At 51.3% G+C, this 15,097-nt stretch overlaps 1 protein-coding gene across 5 annotated transcripts; it reads right to left on the bottom strand.

Moving 5' to 3' along the window:
• Positions 1-1,150: 1,150 nt before the first annotated feature.
• Lsm14b (LSM family member 14B) lies at positions 1,151-10,694 on the bottom strand. Of its 5 annotated transcripts, none has more exons than XM_051143931.1 (10): positions 10,505-10,693; positions 9,027-9,190; positions 7,815-7,950; positions 6,787-6,903; positions 4,648-4,815; positions 4,439-4,516; positions 4,081-4,242; positions 3,623-3,773; positions 1,696-1,880; positions 1,151-1,272 (listed from the first exon to the last, which is right to left on the bottom strand). In XM_051143931.1, the coding sequence occupies exons 1-9, from the start codon at positions 10,629-10,631 to the stop codon at positions 1,709-1,711; spliced, it is 1,275 nt and encodes a 424-aa protein (XP_050999888.1). In that variant the 5' UTR covers positions 10,632-10,693; the 3' UTR covers positions 1,151-1,272; positions 1,696-1,708. The 5 variants fall into 5 exon arrangements, with proteins under 5 accessions (XP_050999888.1, XP_050999891.1, XP_050999892.1 ...); XM_051143933.1 differs by having other exon boundaries at positions 1,154-1,272; positions 1,707-1,880; positions 10,505-10,694; XM_051143934.1 differs by lacking the exon at positions 4,439-4,516 and having other exon boundaries at positions 10,505-10,694.
• Positions 10,695-15,097: the final 4,403 nt, after the last annotated feature.

The following is a 15,097-nucleotide window of genomic DNA, read 5'->3' as shown; positions in this document are numbered from 1 at the left end:
CCTATACCAGTTAGCATCCATACTACACCTGGGTGTTGATCCCAGCAAGACAGCCCACTTGTCTCTGGTCAGCAGGTACATTACCTCTAAATCCTAACTAGTCACAGGTGCTCAAGGCCTGACTAGCACTTGCTTCTGGGCAGGCTCTGGCATGACATGTAGTGGAGGCAGTACTTGAAGGTTCGAATGTTTATTTAGAGTTTGTATTACCCCAACAGTAGCCCCAATGCTATGTTCTAGTCTCAGCTATGAAGTCCTACAAAAATAAACCCAAGCTTTTACAATGTGACTTCAATACAGAACTAAAGCTTTGTAGCTATTTCGAGGGGGTTTTGGTTATCAAGGTGCTTGTTTTCAACAAAACGCCCTGTCAGAGGATGCATGCTTATACAGAAAATCTGACCCGTTTCCTCATGCAACAAATTTATGTCCCTACCCCCCCTCCCACTTTTAAAATAAACACACAAGAACTATTTACAATTGAGGAAATAAGGCCAGTGACCTTAAAAAAAAAAAAAAAAGACTGGCTCATTTCAAAGTGGATGAGAACACTTAAGTGCACCAGAGGCTGACAAGGACAAGACAATGTCGAGCACAACACATGAGCTTGTCTTGGATTTCAACAGTAAGCCTCAGTACCTGTGGAAAGCTGGCTCTACCTGGCACTCAAGAGGCCCCCTCCCACCACACTCATCCCACCAGCCCCCAATACTGAACACATCACTGGTTCATTACACAACATGATCCATGAAGCACGCCCCCCACCCCTTCCTGCCCTTGGCCCTCCCACCCCACATGACTGGTTCACCCTGTGCGGCCCTGCCTGGCTCCTGAGACTTCCCACTTTTATTGGTTGGGGTACCAGGCCAGCAGCACCAGGGTCCAGATGGGTTGCAGAGACACATTTGGACACATGTGCCAAATAAAATTTGGTTCTGTTTTAAGAGTCAAAGCTGTCATTAAAAAAAAAAAAGGTACAAAGTGAGGATTGAGCCTTTGTCTATAGAAACCTTTTTGCAAAATACCAAAAACCTTACTATTAGGCTGTGTGCAACCAAGAAGTACAGGTCAAGACGCCCTCAGAGGTCACCTGCAAACACTTCCCCCAAAAAACAAGTGGTTCTAACTCTCAGACCATGTCCAAGTCAGGTTAAGTCCAAAAGAAACAGTATGAGGATTTCCAGACGTGGTAAACAAGATCCACTTCTGGTGAGCACAGCATTTCCTTCTGTCCATATCTTCAGAGCAGCACCTCCATGCCTCTTCAGGACCCTGTGAGGACAGGAAGTGAGCATGTCCAGCAGCTACCTGTCACACACCTGTTTATTCCCTCAGCACCCTGGCCCCTCCACATCCCGCACAAGGGCACTCCAGCCAGACTTGTTCCACAATAATAATGAGCTAACAGGCTCTGACTCAGTGACAGAGTCAGTGCCATTCTCGCTCACAGACCACACACTCCACAAGCCCTCAGATGACTGTGACATTGCCCTGACCTTCCCACTCAGATGAAGCAGGGGCCTAGCTATCACCCTCATTGTTCCTAAGATCTGCCTGTGTTGTTCCAAGGGTCAAGATCCATGCTGTGGTACAGTTTCTGTGAACAGACAGGCTTGCTCCCCCACTTCTAAGCACTGTCTAGGGACGCTCACCCCACCATCTCTTACCCAGGGATCTAGATGGTTCCCCACTCACTTGTACTGCACCTTTACACCCGGCCAGTCCCAGCTCGGTGGGAAGTGGGGTTGCGCCTTGTTGTCCCATTTCCTCTGCCTCCTCGGAATCCACCACGTGAACTGCGGCCACGAAGGAACCTCCCCGACACTCCAAAGGTCTCAGTATTCAGCTTCCTCTCTTCAGCCCATGTTGTCCGCCTAGAACTACCCCCAAGAGATAAGGTGTGTTAAGATCTGAGTGTAGTGGGCAACAACTGAAGTTTCTGAAAGAGGCTTTGTCCTCAGAGTAGCCCAGAGAAGGGAGAACGAGCTAGGGATACAGTTGTTAGAGGCAGAGAGGGGAACCTGCCCTGGACCTCGGACCCTATTAACTGCAGAAATCAAGCCTTTATTGGCTCTTGACACCAAGGGTGATAAACCCAATAAAAACATTCAGATCCCAGCCCTTCCTGCTGCCACATGGTGACCATCCTCCAGATGAACCTCTGGCTGAGCCAGCTAGCTCTCTTATACTGGCTCATCTTTAGCCACTGTCACCAAGAGGTTGTACAGGGTCAGCAAATTGTTCCTGACTGGCTATGCCCTCTACTAGAATATGGCCAACACCAGCACCTGTCTGTTCTGAGGCACAGCCACATGCAGAGCTTGCCTTCACCTGGGAAGTTCCTTTCCCCGCTCCTACAGCTGCTGCTGAGAGCTGGCCACACCCCTCCTACATGATAATAATACAGCTGGTCTAAGTCCTTCTCTTAGCCTGTATCTCTCTCACTTCAATTGCTCCCCTGATAAAGTGTATGCATGGCTCGGGCTACACAGCTAGCTCATTTCCTGCTCTTCATTGGCTGGCAGCATGCCTAGTACCCAACCAAAAGGACTCCTGGGTCTGTTTGAAGACTACCACACAGCCTGGACACTCATCCACAGTCACTGACTCCAGTACCTGAGAGGACAGGCTGTCACCCAATTGCCTAAGTAGCCAGGTCCTTAAAGGGATTCCCAGGACAGTAGGCAGGTCAGGCAAGAAAAAAAAAAGCATGAATGGAACTCTTGGAGGAAAAGCAGGGAGTGCCAAAGACTTGATCTCAGCAAGCCCCGCTGGGGGATGGTCTAATGTATGTTAATACTAATTACTGCTTGCTGTCTGGGCAGGGCAAAGGAGATAGGTGGGGCTTGGAGAGACAGGATCCTGAAATAAGAAAAAGAGAAAGGCCAGAGGAGAGAGACCCTGAGCAGAAGAGAGGAAGTCTGCCATGGGTTAGATGGAGGAAAAGCACATGGCTGGCGTGGATAGAGAATCTGGCCCAGATGAACATTAGCAAGTATTTGGGATTATGGATGGGAGGTAGCTTAACAGAAGTTATTAGAAACAGAGGGCATGGGATTGAGGCAGGTATCACATACCTGCCCCACTATGGAAAATAGTTTAGAGGATTGATATCTGCCCTGCCCCAGGTTAACTAAGGCTATTTTGAAATATAACCAGTGTCAGTGTCTTAATTGATTGCTAGCCAGGCATCCTGATCATACTGATAATAAAGATAGTTTAAAAACAACAAAGCTGGGCTGGAGAGGTGGCTCAGCGGTTGGGAACACTGACTGTTCTTCCAGAGGACCTGGGTTCAATTCCCAGCACCCACATGGCAGCTCACAACTGTCTGTAATTCCAAAATCTGACACCCCGTAGACATACGATGCACATAAAATAAAAGTAAATTAAAACAAAAAACAAAAACAAACAAACAAAAAGAACCCAAAGCCTTAAGCAGGCTAGGGGACATCCAGAAGTTTCTGACACTACATCCGAGCTGGCAGAAGTAGAACAGCTGGGACTCTTGTACCTATCACATAGACACCCAGGACACCCTCCCAGAAAATAAGCTCCCAGTTTGTCTTAATGTTCGTACATTTCAGTCGTGTCCTTGCAGGTCTTCCCACAGCGCACTTACCTTGTTTTGAGTTCAGAGGAGATATTGTCGAAGAAGGACTTAGACTTGTCGTAGTAACAGTTAGGCCCCAGAAGATCTTCCTCTGCGGGAGTCTCTTCACTCGGGGCCATCACAGCTGGGTCCTTCTCCTCCCCCTTTTCAGCTTTGTCGTCTACAAGAAGAAGCAGAGCACAAAGGTCCAGAAACAAACACTACCCAAGTGGCTTCTTGCTGAAGTCCACTTTGCAGCTGTCCTCAGGCCAAAAGGATGACCAAAATATTTCATGCCAAAGAGATCCTTTCCTCTCACTGCAAGTCACAGGTCACAAACCCTCCCCAACAGCCCATCTCATTTAGTCTTCACTTTATGCCAATGTGCACACTGGTCAGGACCCCAACTCACTCCAGAGTGTACCAGTCTTCCTGTCTTAACACGCTCTAGGGGTTCTCTTGGGGGATAACTTTCAAATGACTCAGACCTTTAAAATTCAGTTTCTTCTTAAATTCTTTATCAAGCTCTTCTCGGTTGAACTGGGCATTTGCACTCTCAAAATCAAAGTCACCTTCAAACTTGATTGTGTTTTCCTTAACATTAGTTGGACGATTTTGCCCTCTGGAACGATTTCTTGTTCTCCGATTGCCTATGGAGAAAAACCAGGTGGCTGAAGTCATCAACTTACTTCCAGCTTTAATTCAAAAGCAGCTCATAGACACACTGAAGACAAGGAGGGCACACAGCTCACTAAAGCACCATCTTAGCCCCAAGTCCCTAGGCACAGGAAAGCAAAGCACTGCCTGCTGCTCAGAGCTCTCCAACTCAAGTGGCCGTGGTGTTACCTGAGCGCCTCCGTGGAGGTCTTCTGTTCTCATCGTTCACCTGCCCTTGAGTGTGCACAGGTGCCGGCTGGACTACATCTAAGGTGCAAAGGGAGAAGTGAGGCCAAGCTCCTGCAGAAGCCAGAGCCCAGCTACCAAAGCAGAGCACCACACCACATGCAGCCCTGTGGGAATGAGCAAACTGCAGGGGGAAATCAGTGGTCAAGTACCGCTGGCAGTCTTGCTGCTTGGCTGAGCCGGGCGCCCATTGATCTGTGCCGCCGAGGTGACCTTGCTGGGTAACAGTTTCTTAGCATTCAAGTTATCAACAGAACTAGTTTGGACAGCCTGCTCCACCATGGGGCTCTTGCCGACTGGGGTAGACGGAAAGCCAGCTCCTGAGGTGAAGAGAGGAGACTTTTACAAACAGCTAAAAGGAGAAAGCTCACTATCTCCAGCCATCTCTCCTTCTGGCTGGCACCTTAGGGGTAGGATAAGGGTGACACACTGTCTAGAAAGTCTGAAGCCAGGATTTACTTTCCCAGTTGGCCCTTTCCTTCCCTATGAAGCTGGTCCACTGTGACATAAAACAAAAAACAAACAAACCAAAAACCCCAAAAAACCCAAGTCACAGGGTGGCACCAAGGCCAGTTTTCTAGGAGCACCAATCCTTGAACTCCAAGTTAAGAGACTACAATGCAAAGAACGTCACTGTGCTGCCAGTGGGTCTTCCAGACAAGCTCTGACCAATGCTGAAGGTGTCAACAGCCCTGAAATGAGTTCAGAGTTCAAGAACTGTTACTCTGCTCTATGCTAGAGAACCACTATCCCAGTCTGGGGACTTCTAGATGGTATAGTAGTCAGACTCTGAAGTTAAAGTCTAGAACAGCTTTATGAAAAACAAAACAAAACAAAAACAAACAGGATGAGCTGAGCAGGACAGACTACAATGAAGGTTAACAACCCACAGTTTCTCAACGAGTAAGCTCTTCATAAGTAAGGATGAGCTACCAGATCCCCACTATAAGAGACTATACCCACAGCACCACACAAAACACCCCCCCCCCCAAACAGATTATCAGTGGTGGTCTCAACATGAATCCTCTGAAAGTGGCAGAAACGTGATGGGGCACCAGTACTGTCTGCTGCCCTTTGACCTGTCTCAGGTCGTGTAACCCATGGGGAACATTAAGGCCTCAGGGGCTGTGTGGAACTGGAGATATGAGACAGAAGTCCTGATCATGGTGAAACAAAATGGAAACACTGCTGTGGAGAAACTCCAGTAACAAGGTCAGAGAGACACTCCTGAAGTCCTTGCTGACCACTTTCGCAGGCCTGTCTCACTCAGCAAGAATGACCAAGAGACAAACAGGAAAACAGCCACACACAAGTAAGTGGCTTGTATGTGTGCTTTCTAAAAATCTTGTGTGTGTGTGCTTTGTCTACATATATGCCTGCGCTCTACAGGTATGCATAGTATCCTCAGGGCAGAAGGGGGGTCAGGACCCTAGGACTAATTATAGATGGCTGTGAACCACCATGTGGGTGTTGAGAACCAAACCCAGGTCCTCTATAACAGCAGCCAGTGCTCTTAACCACTGAGCCATCTCTCTAGCCTCTTGTGTGCTTTTTTTTTTCCCCCCTCTTGTGTGCTTTTAAAAAGCAATTTTACCCTGTGGGTAGATTTATATGACCAGTCCTAAGAACAACAAAAAAGTATCTCTAGGCATAGCTCTTAATTAGAAAGAATAATGTATGCCCTAATTCAGATACAAGGAGGCCCTTTAGGACTTAACCACACTGTGAGATGCTTGAGCTGGCTACTAGCATGAGGCCATATGTAACACAGACATGCAGAAACATCAGCATGAGAACATCAGAAAGGTCCAGAAGCCTTTAAGTGCTGCTGCTCAGCAGAGACAGGTGGGTGGACAACAACACTAATTGGCTGGCTCTCAAGATGGTGCTAGTCACGTAGCCCAACACCTGGGGCTGCCATGCAGGCTCCCCACTTGGAATGCTTAACTACATGTCTCATCTGAGTTGTTTGGGAAGTTCCACAGCAGCAATCCAGAACATGTTTAGGACCTAGAAAACCCCAGAGAAACATCTTTATGTCTTCCCATGTAATGACCATGGTCAAGTCAAACCTAACCCAGGCAGAGTGAATCAAGTGCTCTGCTGACTCTAACCATTTAAAAAACTGGCGTTAATCCATCAGGCCACATGCTGAACCAAACAGAAGCGGGGTGCTGAGTCCTGGGCCTAGCCGGTCGTCTGTTCCAGCTCCTACCAGCCTGGCTCTATTTACCCCCTGGCTCTCATAGTCTACAAGACAGCATGCAGTTAGTTCTCCAAACTGCTGTTACCCTTGGAAGTGAGCTGAGGTGGCTCTGAGGACATGTCAAGCTCTGAAACAGGCTGTGGAGATGGAGAGGAACTAGGGCTGGAAGCAGCGGCTGACGCTGGAGGGCTTACCAACTTCTCTAAAGAAGAGAAAGAGAGAGAGAGAGAGAAGAGCACAGAGAAAGCACACAAGTAAGTCAGGACATACTTGTCTTACGCCTAGCAAGCTTGGAAAGAGCCAAGTGACCTCTCAAATGATGTTTTTTAGAGCCAGGCTGAGAAGTCACCTGCCAATCATCAGAACAGCAATCACAATAAGTGGGCCATAGCATTTATTAATACTCCCTGCCTCAGTGCCTTATGCTGGAGTCTGAGCAAACTCTTATGTTCTTAGGGATGGGAATGCACACGTGTACATATGCACATATTCACGTATAGGCCATACATAGGTCAACCTTGGGTGGTGCTTCCTCAGGTGTTAGGGTCTCTCGGTTGGCTTGGAAATCACTGACTAGGCTCAACTTGCAGGCTAGCCAATCTCAGGGGCCTGTCTCTGCTTCCCCAGCACTGAGATAAACACCCAACTCTCCATGTTTTTAAACTGCTTCAAGATCCAGGTCAAAGCCTGGGCTGATTTGACTCCCAACAGGAGACACTCTTGCTCTAGGACTAGTAAGCCTCAGTAGGAACCATGTCTGAGCTGGGGTCTTGCAGCACGTAAAGCAGGCTACCATAGGATTACACAGGGATTGATGAATGGGCTCACAGACCTCATCTGTGAGGAAACAACATCTGCACCAGAGCTTCTGAGTGCAGGTGCATTTTGACTTATGTCACCTGGTGCAAAGCTCACCGCTGCTGCCTCTCAGTCTCACAGACCAGCATTAAACACTAATGAGCTGAAGCTGCACTGGGTAATTATCAGGAGTGGTAAAGATACAGTGGTCCAGCAGCTTATTATGGAAGGAGAAGTGCCCCACTCTCAGGGTGTATGACTCCACTGTATGGTGATCCCAGGTAAGGGTACTGAGCACACAGAACAGTCACTCACCTAGACCTAAGGAAGCGGCATACTGCTGGCTGAGCAGGGAGCTGGCTGCCAGCTGGCCATACGGCGGCATCCCTCTGAAGGGGCTGTAAGGCACATGCGGCTGGAAGGGCGAGGCGGAGGCAGAGCCCAGGGAGGACTGAACAACGAGACACACAGGTAAGAGCACTGCAACATCCTGGTACCCTTCAGGTCTCCACAAACAGTACTTTCTGACAGGAAGAGGGTGCCAGGTAGTCAGCCTGCACTCCTGATATGGTGGGGAGTTTTGGGCAATTTCTAGTGTGCCAAAGATGCCTTTCCCCATTTCACTACAGCTGCATGAACTTCACAAAATTTAAACTCTCTCACAACTCCCACCTGCCAACAGCAATCTGACCTTTCTACATAAAGGCTACCTTTAGTTGGAGAAAGGCTCCCTTGAAGAGATGTAGCTGTGAGGCTAGGAACTATTTACACGTCTCCAAATGTGCCCTTCCTTTCCCCACCCAAGCCTCCAGGACCAGGACTGCTCACGAGGACTTGCCTAGTCCCACATCCTCCTTTGACTTCCTTTCAGCCTCTCTAGTCTCCTTGTTAGTCTGGTTTCCCCTGTTGAAGACCTTCAAGACCTAGCCACCAAATTTTCAGAAACCTGACTTGGGTTCTTCCACATGCTAGCCCTGCCTGTTCCCACCTTTCTAAGTATAGCTTCACCTCAGAACCTGGAGAATTTTGAATTGGAGAAACCAACTAAGGTCTAAATTTACAAAAGATAATAATCTAGACGCCCTTCCCCTAGCAATCCCCGGCAAAAACCTACCAGCTTATTAGCTCAATACTTGCAAATTTAGATTCCTATAACAATGGAATACACCATTAAGACAGTGAACCAACCCTGTCACCACAGAGAGCATCTGATGACACTCACACTATGCCACTCAGGAGCTTGACTGCTGTGCTCCAGGTACTCCAGCGCCAGGCAAGGGTACCAGCAGTCACATCTGCACTTCGCACACAGTGACCTACAGATCTCTTCCCCTGGTGGCCTTGCCATGCAGAACATACACACTACCCTGAAAAATGCATGCTCCTGCATGGGTCAACATCTCTAGAAACACAAGCCATATGGATGAAAACCAGGCTGGTGCTCTAGACAAATGGATGACACCAAGGTCCATGTGGAAGCCAGCCTCTCTTATAAGCCACACCCACACAGAGGCACGACACACTTACCTGAACAATAGCAGGATCCTGAGGGAGTGTATGCTGAGCTTTTGGAGGTTCACACACAGTAATATCTTTGATATCACTTCCCCGGAAAATGATGTACTCATAAATTTCCTCTCTTGGGGGAGCAGGCCTATCTGTGGGACGGTCTTCAGTACCAAAGGACCTCACTTAGGGGTGAGAAAAAGAAGGGTTAAGTTGTTGTCCTGTGCCAAGTCCCTGAGACTGAGCTTCTGACACTAGAGCACACTGACACAGCACTCTTCACAACTAACAGCTACTTAATCAATTCTCAGCGGACAGTACCTATAAGGCACCATGTGGCAAATATTGCTAGGGACAGCAGTAGTTCAGGAAGATGGCGTGAAAAATTTCCCAGACTCTCCAGTCTCACAAAGCTCCATGCATATCCGCACAAACCAACTTATGGGCAGAGCTCTGCAGACAAGGCTGGCTTTGCAGAACCTCCCTCCTCACACCTGACTTTGCAGATGCAATCTATGGCGGCGGTCCCACGCCTGAACCCTCATCACAAGCTGCAGCTGAGATTTCCCTAGGCAAGCACGGAAAGTCTCCCTAGCCCTTGTACACACAAGAGGCCACGGCTGTTTCAGAAACAAAGGGAAGGAGTCCACAAACTCGGACCCCCAACGTTAGCTTCTGTGTCCATAAGGAAATCCTGGACCCAAGGGACCCTTCTACAGGCTGCTAGCACACCTCTCTTTGGCAGGACTCCTGGGCTGGTCAGAGATTGGCAGGATTTAATCAGCAAAGTCCTATTGTGGACAGGGGCCTACCCTGGGCCTGTTTTTCCAACTGGGGAATCTCACGTAAGTACAGCAGGGAAGAGTTCAAACGAACAAAAAACCCCTAACACTGAGCTCTTCCCTGCCTCGCCGCAGTCTGGGTCCGCTGGCTTCAGATTGGCCTCGACCCCCTTCAATCTGCACCCTCGAGGGTCTAACACACACCGGGCGGGCGGCTGCGCTCGCGGTTCTAGAGAGCGGCAAAGAAACGAGCGCCCCATTTAACGCGGAGAATGGAGACAAAGAAGCTGTGGGGCCTCAGGATGCCGCGACCAGCAAGTACAGACTCCGTATTTCTCTCACCAAACCAACCCCCCTCAAGACCACAGGGTCGGGAAGAGTTCAGAGCGGGGCAGCCGCAGCTCAACCGACGCCCTAGCTCGGTGGGAGGCCGCACCGGGACGCGGCGGGGCCGTGGCAGCCGAAGGCTTCCAGGAGAGCACAGGACCCGTGCCCGCCCCCCCCCCCTGCTCCCCGCCCCGGCGCGCGTCTCGCCCCGCGGGTGGGGAGGTCCGCGGCTTCAAAGCCGGCCCGCCCGCGCCCCCGACACCTGCAAGGACCCCGGTCCGTTCCTTCCTCGGCCCAACGCCGAAGCCGGGAACACCATTGTGCCGGCAGGCGCGGGGCGGCGGAGCTGTTGGGGCGGCGGTTGGGCGCGCGGCGGCGGCTGGCCGCTACCTTTGGCGAGCGCCACGGTGGAGTTGTCTGTGTCGATAGTGTAGAGGATGCCCTCGTAGCGGATCTGCGCCTTGGAGATGAGGCTGATCTTGCTGCCCAGATACGGGGTGCCGGACGAGCCGCTCATGGCGGCGGCCGGGGCGCGAGGGACCAGCGCCGGGCCCCGCCCGCTCCGCCGCCTCGCGGTCTCCTGGCCGCCCACTCCTGCGCCGCCGCCGCCGCCGCCGCCGAGGCGCCCGCTGCCGCGCCTAGGGGCCTGCGGGCCACGAGCGAGCCAGAGAGGGAGCGGAGCGGAGCGAGGCGCGTAGCCTGAGTCTGAAGGGAGCGGGGGAGGAGCGCCGCCGCAGCCACATCCGGGGCCTCCCGCCACCACGCGCCGCCCCCGCACGCTCGCAGCCCATTGGCTCGGCGCGCTCGGCTCCCTTTAAATATGGCCGCGCCGCCGGCGAGGGGCGTGACCGCGCCTGCGCACCTGGGGGCTGCTGGCCGGGGACTCGCCTCCGGGGCTCCTCACAGCCTGTTCCCGGCGGGCCCTGCGCACGGCTTAGGGGGCGTGAGACTGGGCGGGCGGGGCGCGCGTGCGCGAGGCTGGCGGGCCTCCGCTGTTTGCAAACTCGGGGGCGGGTCTGGGGCTGGTCCTGGAGGAACGCCAGGCTCCTCCCTCTGCGCGTGCCGGCGTCACCCTTCGGGCACGGGTGTTAATGGGCTGAAGACTTCGGTCTGCTTTTCCTGTTTGCAAAGAGATGGACCTCGACGGTTAGCCAGCGCTGGGCCGGTGCATCCTAAGTGAAGAACCGGCAAGCGGGTTCCGCTCTACAGCAGGCGGACCGGCCCCGAAATAGAAAGCGCAGGAGGGGGAACCCGGGGGAGCCCTGCACCCCTCCCTAGCCTGCGGCGCTGATGTCCTAAAAATAAGCCCTGGCTGGCTTAGGTGGCTCCCACAGGCGTAGGGCACCAACCAGCCTACATGCAGCCTATGGCTGGGCCCCAAAGCCCTGCCAGCAGCTGTGAAGTTGGGAGACAACCTCCTCCCCCCCCCCCCCCCCCCCGCCACCTTAAATCGTTCCCTGTTCTTGTCATGCATGATGGATACCATGAAAAATTTGGTAGGTGTTGATCGGTATTTTATAAAAGTGAAATAGAATGAAAGATAAGGAAGCATCCCTTATAAGTGAAAATAAGTGCTGCTTTGTGAAACCATTTCTCCTCAATGTGAGACATAAAATATACTTATTACTGTGTTGACATCAACTTAACACCACCACCGGCGGCTGGTGGGAACAACTGTACACATCTTAAATTTTAAATATTCTTTTATTTGGGGTGTGCATAGGCATGCTTACATCACAGCACATGTAGAGGTCAGAGGACAGTTTTTGAGTTCTCTGCTTCCACCATATGGGTCCTGGAAATGTAGACTCAGGTGGTCACACTTAGCAAGTGCCTTTCCCCACTGAGCCATCTTGCTGACACTGGTTTTCCTTTCAGTTTTTGTTGTGACAGGGGTCTTAACTCTTAGCTCAGGCTGGCCTCTAATCTCCTGTCTCAGCCTTCCTACGTGCAAGCATTTTGAGAATGAACCACTATACTAGCTGCCATAGTGGGCTGATCCCTCCTCCCTTCTGTTTACAGAAGCAGAAACAAGCATATTATGTGGGTGAATTGCGGTGAGCCTGGAGAGTCCAGGCCTCAGACACACTGCCTCCTACCTTTGTAAGACCCACTGAATAACAGCAGCACCCACCAGCACTGAGCCACTGGAACAGGAGGGAAGGCAGACCACTGCTACACTTTTTCCACAGCTGCTTCTTGACTCCTGGAAAGTTGTGCTCAGGAGATCTGAGGCAGTCTGGTTGGGGAAGAGGTTTCCTGGCCTGGGGCATCCAGGCTGTAACCACAGCATGACCTTGCTCACTCAGACATCTGGGTTGTCGTGATGGGGTAGGCGAGTGGACCTGTGAGCACATCAGTGACCTGGCTGGTGACTCCCCCACCCCCTGCAGCTGAGACTCTCCTTCCCTCTACCTTTCAGCAGACGAATTCAAGGTCACAGAGTCACAAGCCTGGGTGTGCTTTCCTCAGTTAACAGAGGTTGATTCTGTCTTTCTGAGCCCTAGAACCTGAGATGGAGAAAGGAGTTTCAGCTCTCAGTGGCTTCAAAGTGCCTGCCAGGCTCCTGCATTTGCAACTGGGTGCTTCCCTGAGGACACTACATACAGTGTAGATGCCCACACAGGGCGGAGGCTAAAAATACACACAGCGCCCAGGTCCAGGAACACAGGCTCGGCCATTCATTCCCGGTGTCCTGCCCAGTGCCAGGAATGGAGGGTACTTGGACAGGCCCAAGAAGGGGAGCAGCTGTGCCAGACATTTGACCAGGGCATCTACTGGCAAAGTGTTTGTTTCCTGACTAGAGCATCTGCCCGGTTCCCCTACAACCCCGGCTGTTTACAAGCGTGCAGGTCTGAAGAACCTAGTGAGCCTACCCATTTGATAATCACCAGACCAGTGAGGGGAGAGACGAGAAAAAGAAGCCAGGGCTTCTGAGGAACTGACCCTGTCAGATTGCCCAGCTCAGTTTCTTCTTTTCCCAAGTGGTGTTTGAGCTACTTTGTTTATCTTACTGGTATAAGAGAAGGCCCCAGAAGATAATGCCTGCAAGAGGCTTTGAAAGTGGCTAGGTTAGCCGGGACACCTTTAATCCCAGCACTCGGGAAGCAGAGGCAGGCGGATCGCTGTGAGTTCGAGGCCAGCTTGGTCTACAAAGAGAGTCCAGGACAGCCAATGCTACACAGAGAAACCCTGTCTCAAAAAGCTCCCCCCAAAAAAGAAAGAAAGAAAGAAAGAAAGTGGCTAGGTTGGATAGGAGAAGAACCTGAGAGGTAGCTGCAGAGATCTCTGCTGCAATTGTGAGCTACATGGAGGGAACAGGGTGTGCAGTCATCCCCAAGGACGGGTAGAAGGCAGGAAGGTGAATCCATAGCCCACACTTCAGTGCCAGTGAGCTGGGGTTACACTGGCCAGCATTCCATAGCAGGTGAGTGTGTGGTGCCACAGAAAACTGTTCTGCAACCCGGAAGCACACCTGAGAAAGAATGCCCAGCACACCGGATTTCACAGATACCATTGCTTAGTATAACTAAACCATAATCAGGCACGGTGGTGCACGCCTTTAATCCCAGCAGTTGGGAGGAGAGGCAGGTGGATCTCTGTGAGTTCGAGGCCAGCCTGGTCTACAGAGTGAGTCTGGGATAGCCAAGGCTACCCAGAAAGACCCTGTCTCAAAACCCCCCTCCCTAAAATAAAAAGAATACTAAATAAGAATTAGAGAAAACCAGCTGGGTGAGGTGGCACACACCTGACATCCCAGTACTTGGGGAGGCAGAGGCAGGCGGATCTCTGTGAGTTGAGAACAGCCAAGGCTACACACAGAAACCCTGCCTCAAACAAACAAACAAACAAACAAACAAAACAAGGGCCTGGAGAGATGGCTCAGTGGTTAAGAGCACTGACTGCTCTTCCAGAGGTCCTGAGTTCAATTCCTAGCAACCACATGGTGGCTCACAACCATCTATAATGAGATATAACATGCATATTATACATAATAAATAAATAAATTAAAAACAAACAAAAGGAACGAGAGAGCGAGCCATGGGTAGGTTGGTGATCCACACATAAAGAGGAATCAAGAACAGTGGTCTACATGCCAGGTAAGAAGCCCTCCCTCTGATCACAACTGGCTCTGATGAAGCAAGGAGGCACGGATGGATGGGGTGGAAGGGGGAGGAAAGCAGGTGGGCAGCCTAGGGTGACTGCGTTCAGAGAGCAGTGCTGTGTATGTGACTGGACTGTAAGAAGGAAGGGCTTGCACAACCAGCAATCCTTTTGATGTCTTACCTCAGGTACGCGGTTCCCACTGTTGCATTCCCACTTTCCGACAGCCCTGTTGTCCCAGCATGGGTAAAAGTTCATGTGATCTGACACCTCCCTCAATCCTTTCTTTTTAACCCTTTTCCTCTTTCCCCTTTCTGGTCCTATATTGTTTTGTGAGACAGGGTCTCTCAAGTAGCCAAGGCTGGCTGTAAACTATATAGCTCAGATGATTTTGAATTCCTCACCTTCTTGCCTCTGCATTCCACGTTTGGGGGTCACAGGCGTCTTCTCCCACATTAAACACGGCTTGGAGCACACTGGGCAAGCATTCTGCCAGCTAAGCAGCACCCCCCCCCTCCCCAGTCTTCCTGGTCCTCTCTCTGCCCCTACTCTTACCTTCCTCCTCCTCCTCTCCATCGAGGTGGCTTCTGGTTCTCTTTCCTGTCACCTCTTTTATCACCCCCCTTCCCAGACACCCCAGCTTCCCAGGGATGGAACAGTGCAGTGACGAAGCTGTGCTGCAGGGCAGCAAAGAAAAGCACGTGAGACTCCTTACTCCATCACCAAGGTGCAGCTGCTCTAACAGGTGCAGCTGTTCGGGGCTGTGCTGCTGGTCAGACCTGATGGGGTTATGGGAAGCCCTGCACACTGAATCCCCACATGACAGAGAGGCAGAAACGCAGATACAACACGCTTAGAGAACCCTTGGGACAGAAACGG

The sequence above is a fragment of the Acomys russatus genome, chromosome 4, assembly GCF_903995435.1.
Source record: "Acomys russatus chromosome 4, mAcoRus1.1, whole genome shotgun sequence".
Classification (NCBI taxonomy): domain Eukaryota; kingdom Metazoa; phylum Chordata; class Mammalia; order Rodentia; family Muridae; genus Acomys; species Acomys russatus.
Note: the sequence above shows the minus strand (reverse complement) of the source record. Positions and strands in the feature narration are given on the sequence as shown.

Bases quoted from the DNA above. Each gene is read 5' to 3' on its own strand.
- Lsm14b (XM_051143933.1), bottom strand. From the start codon at position 10,631: ATGAGCGGCTCGTCCGGCACCCCGTATCTGGGCAGCAAGATCAGCCTC. The intron at 6,904-7,814 runs GTGAGTGACTGT...TCTCTTCTTTAG, and splicing joins TGCCGCTTCCTTAGGTCTAG to AGAAGTTGGTAAGCCCTCCA. The intron at 4,816-6,786 runs GTAACAGCAGTT...TCTTCACCTCAG, and splicing joins ACCTCAGCTCACTTCCAAGG to GAGCTGGCTTTCCGTCTACC.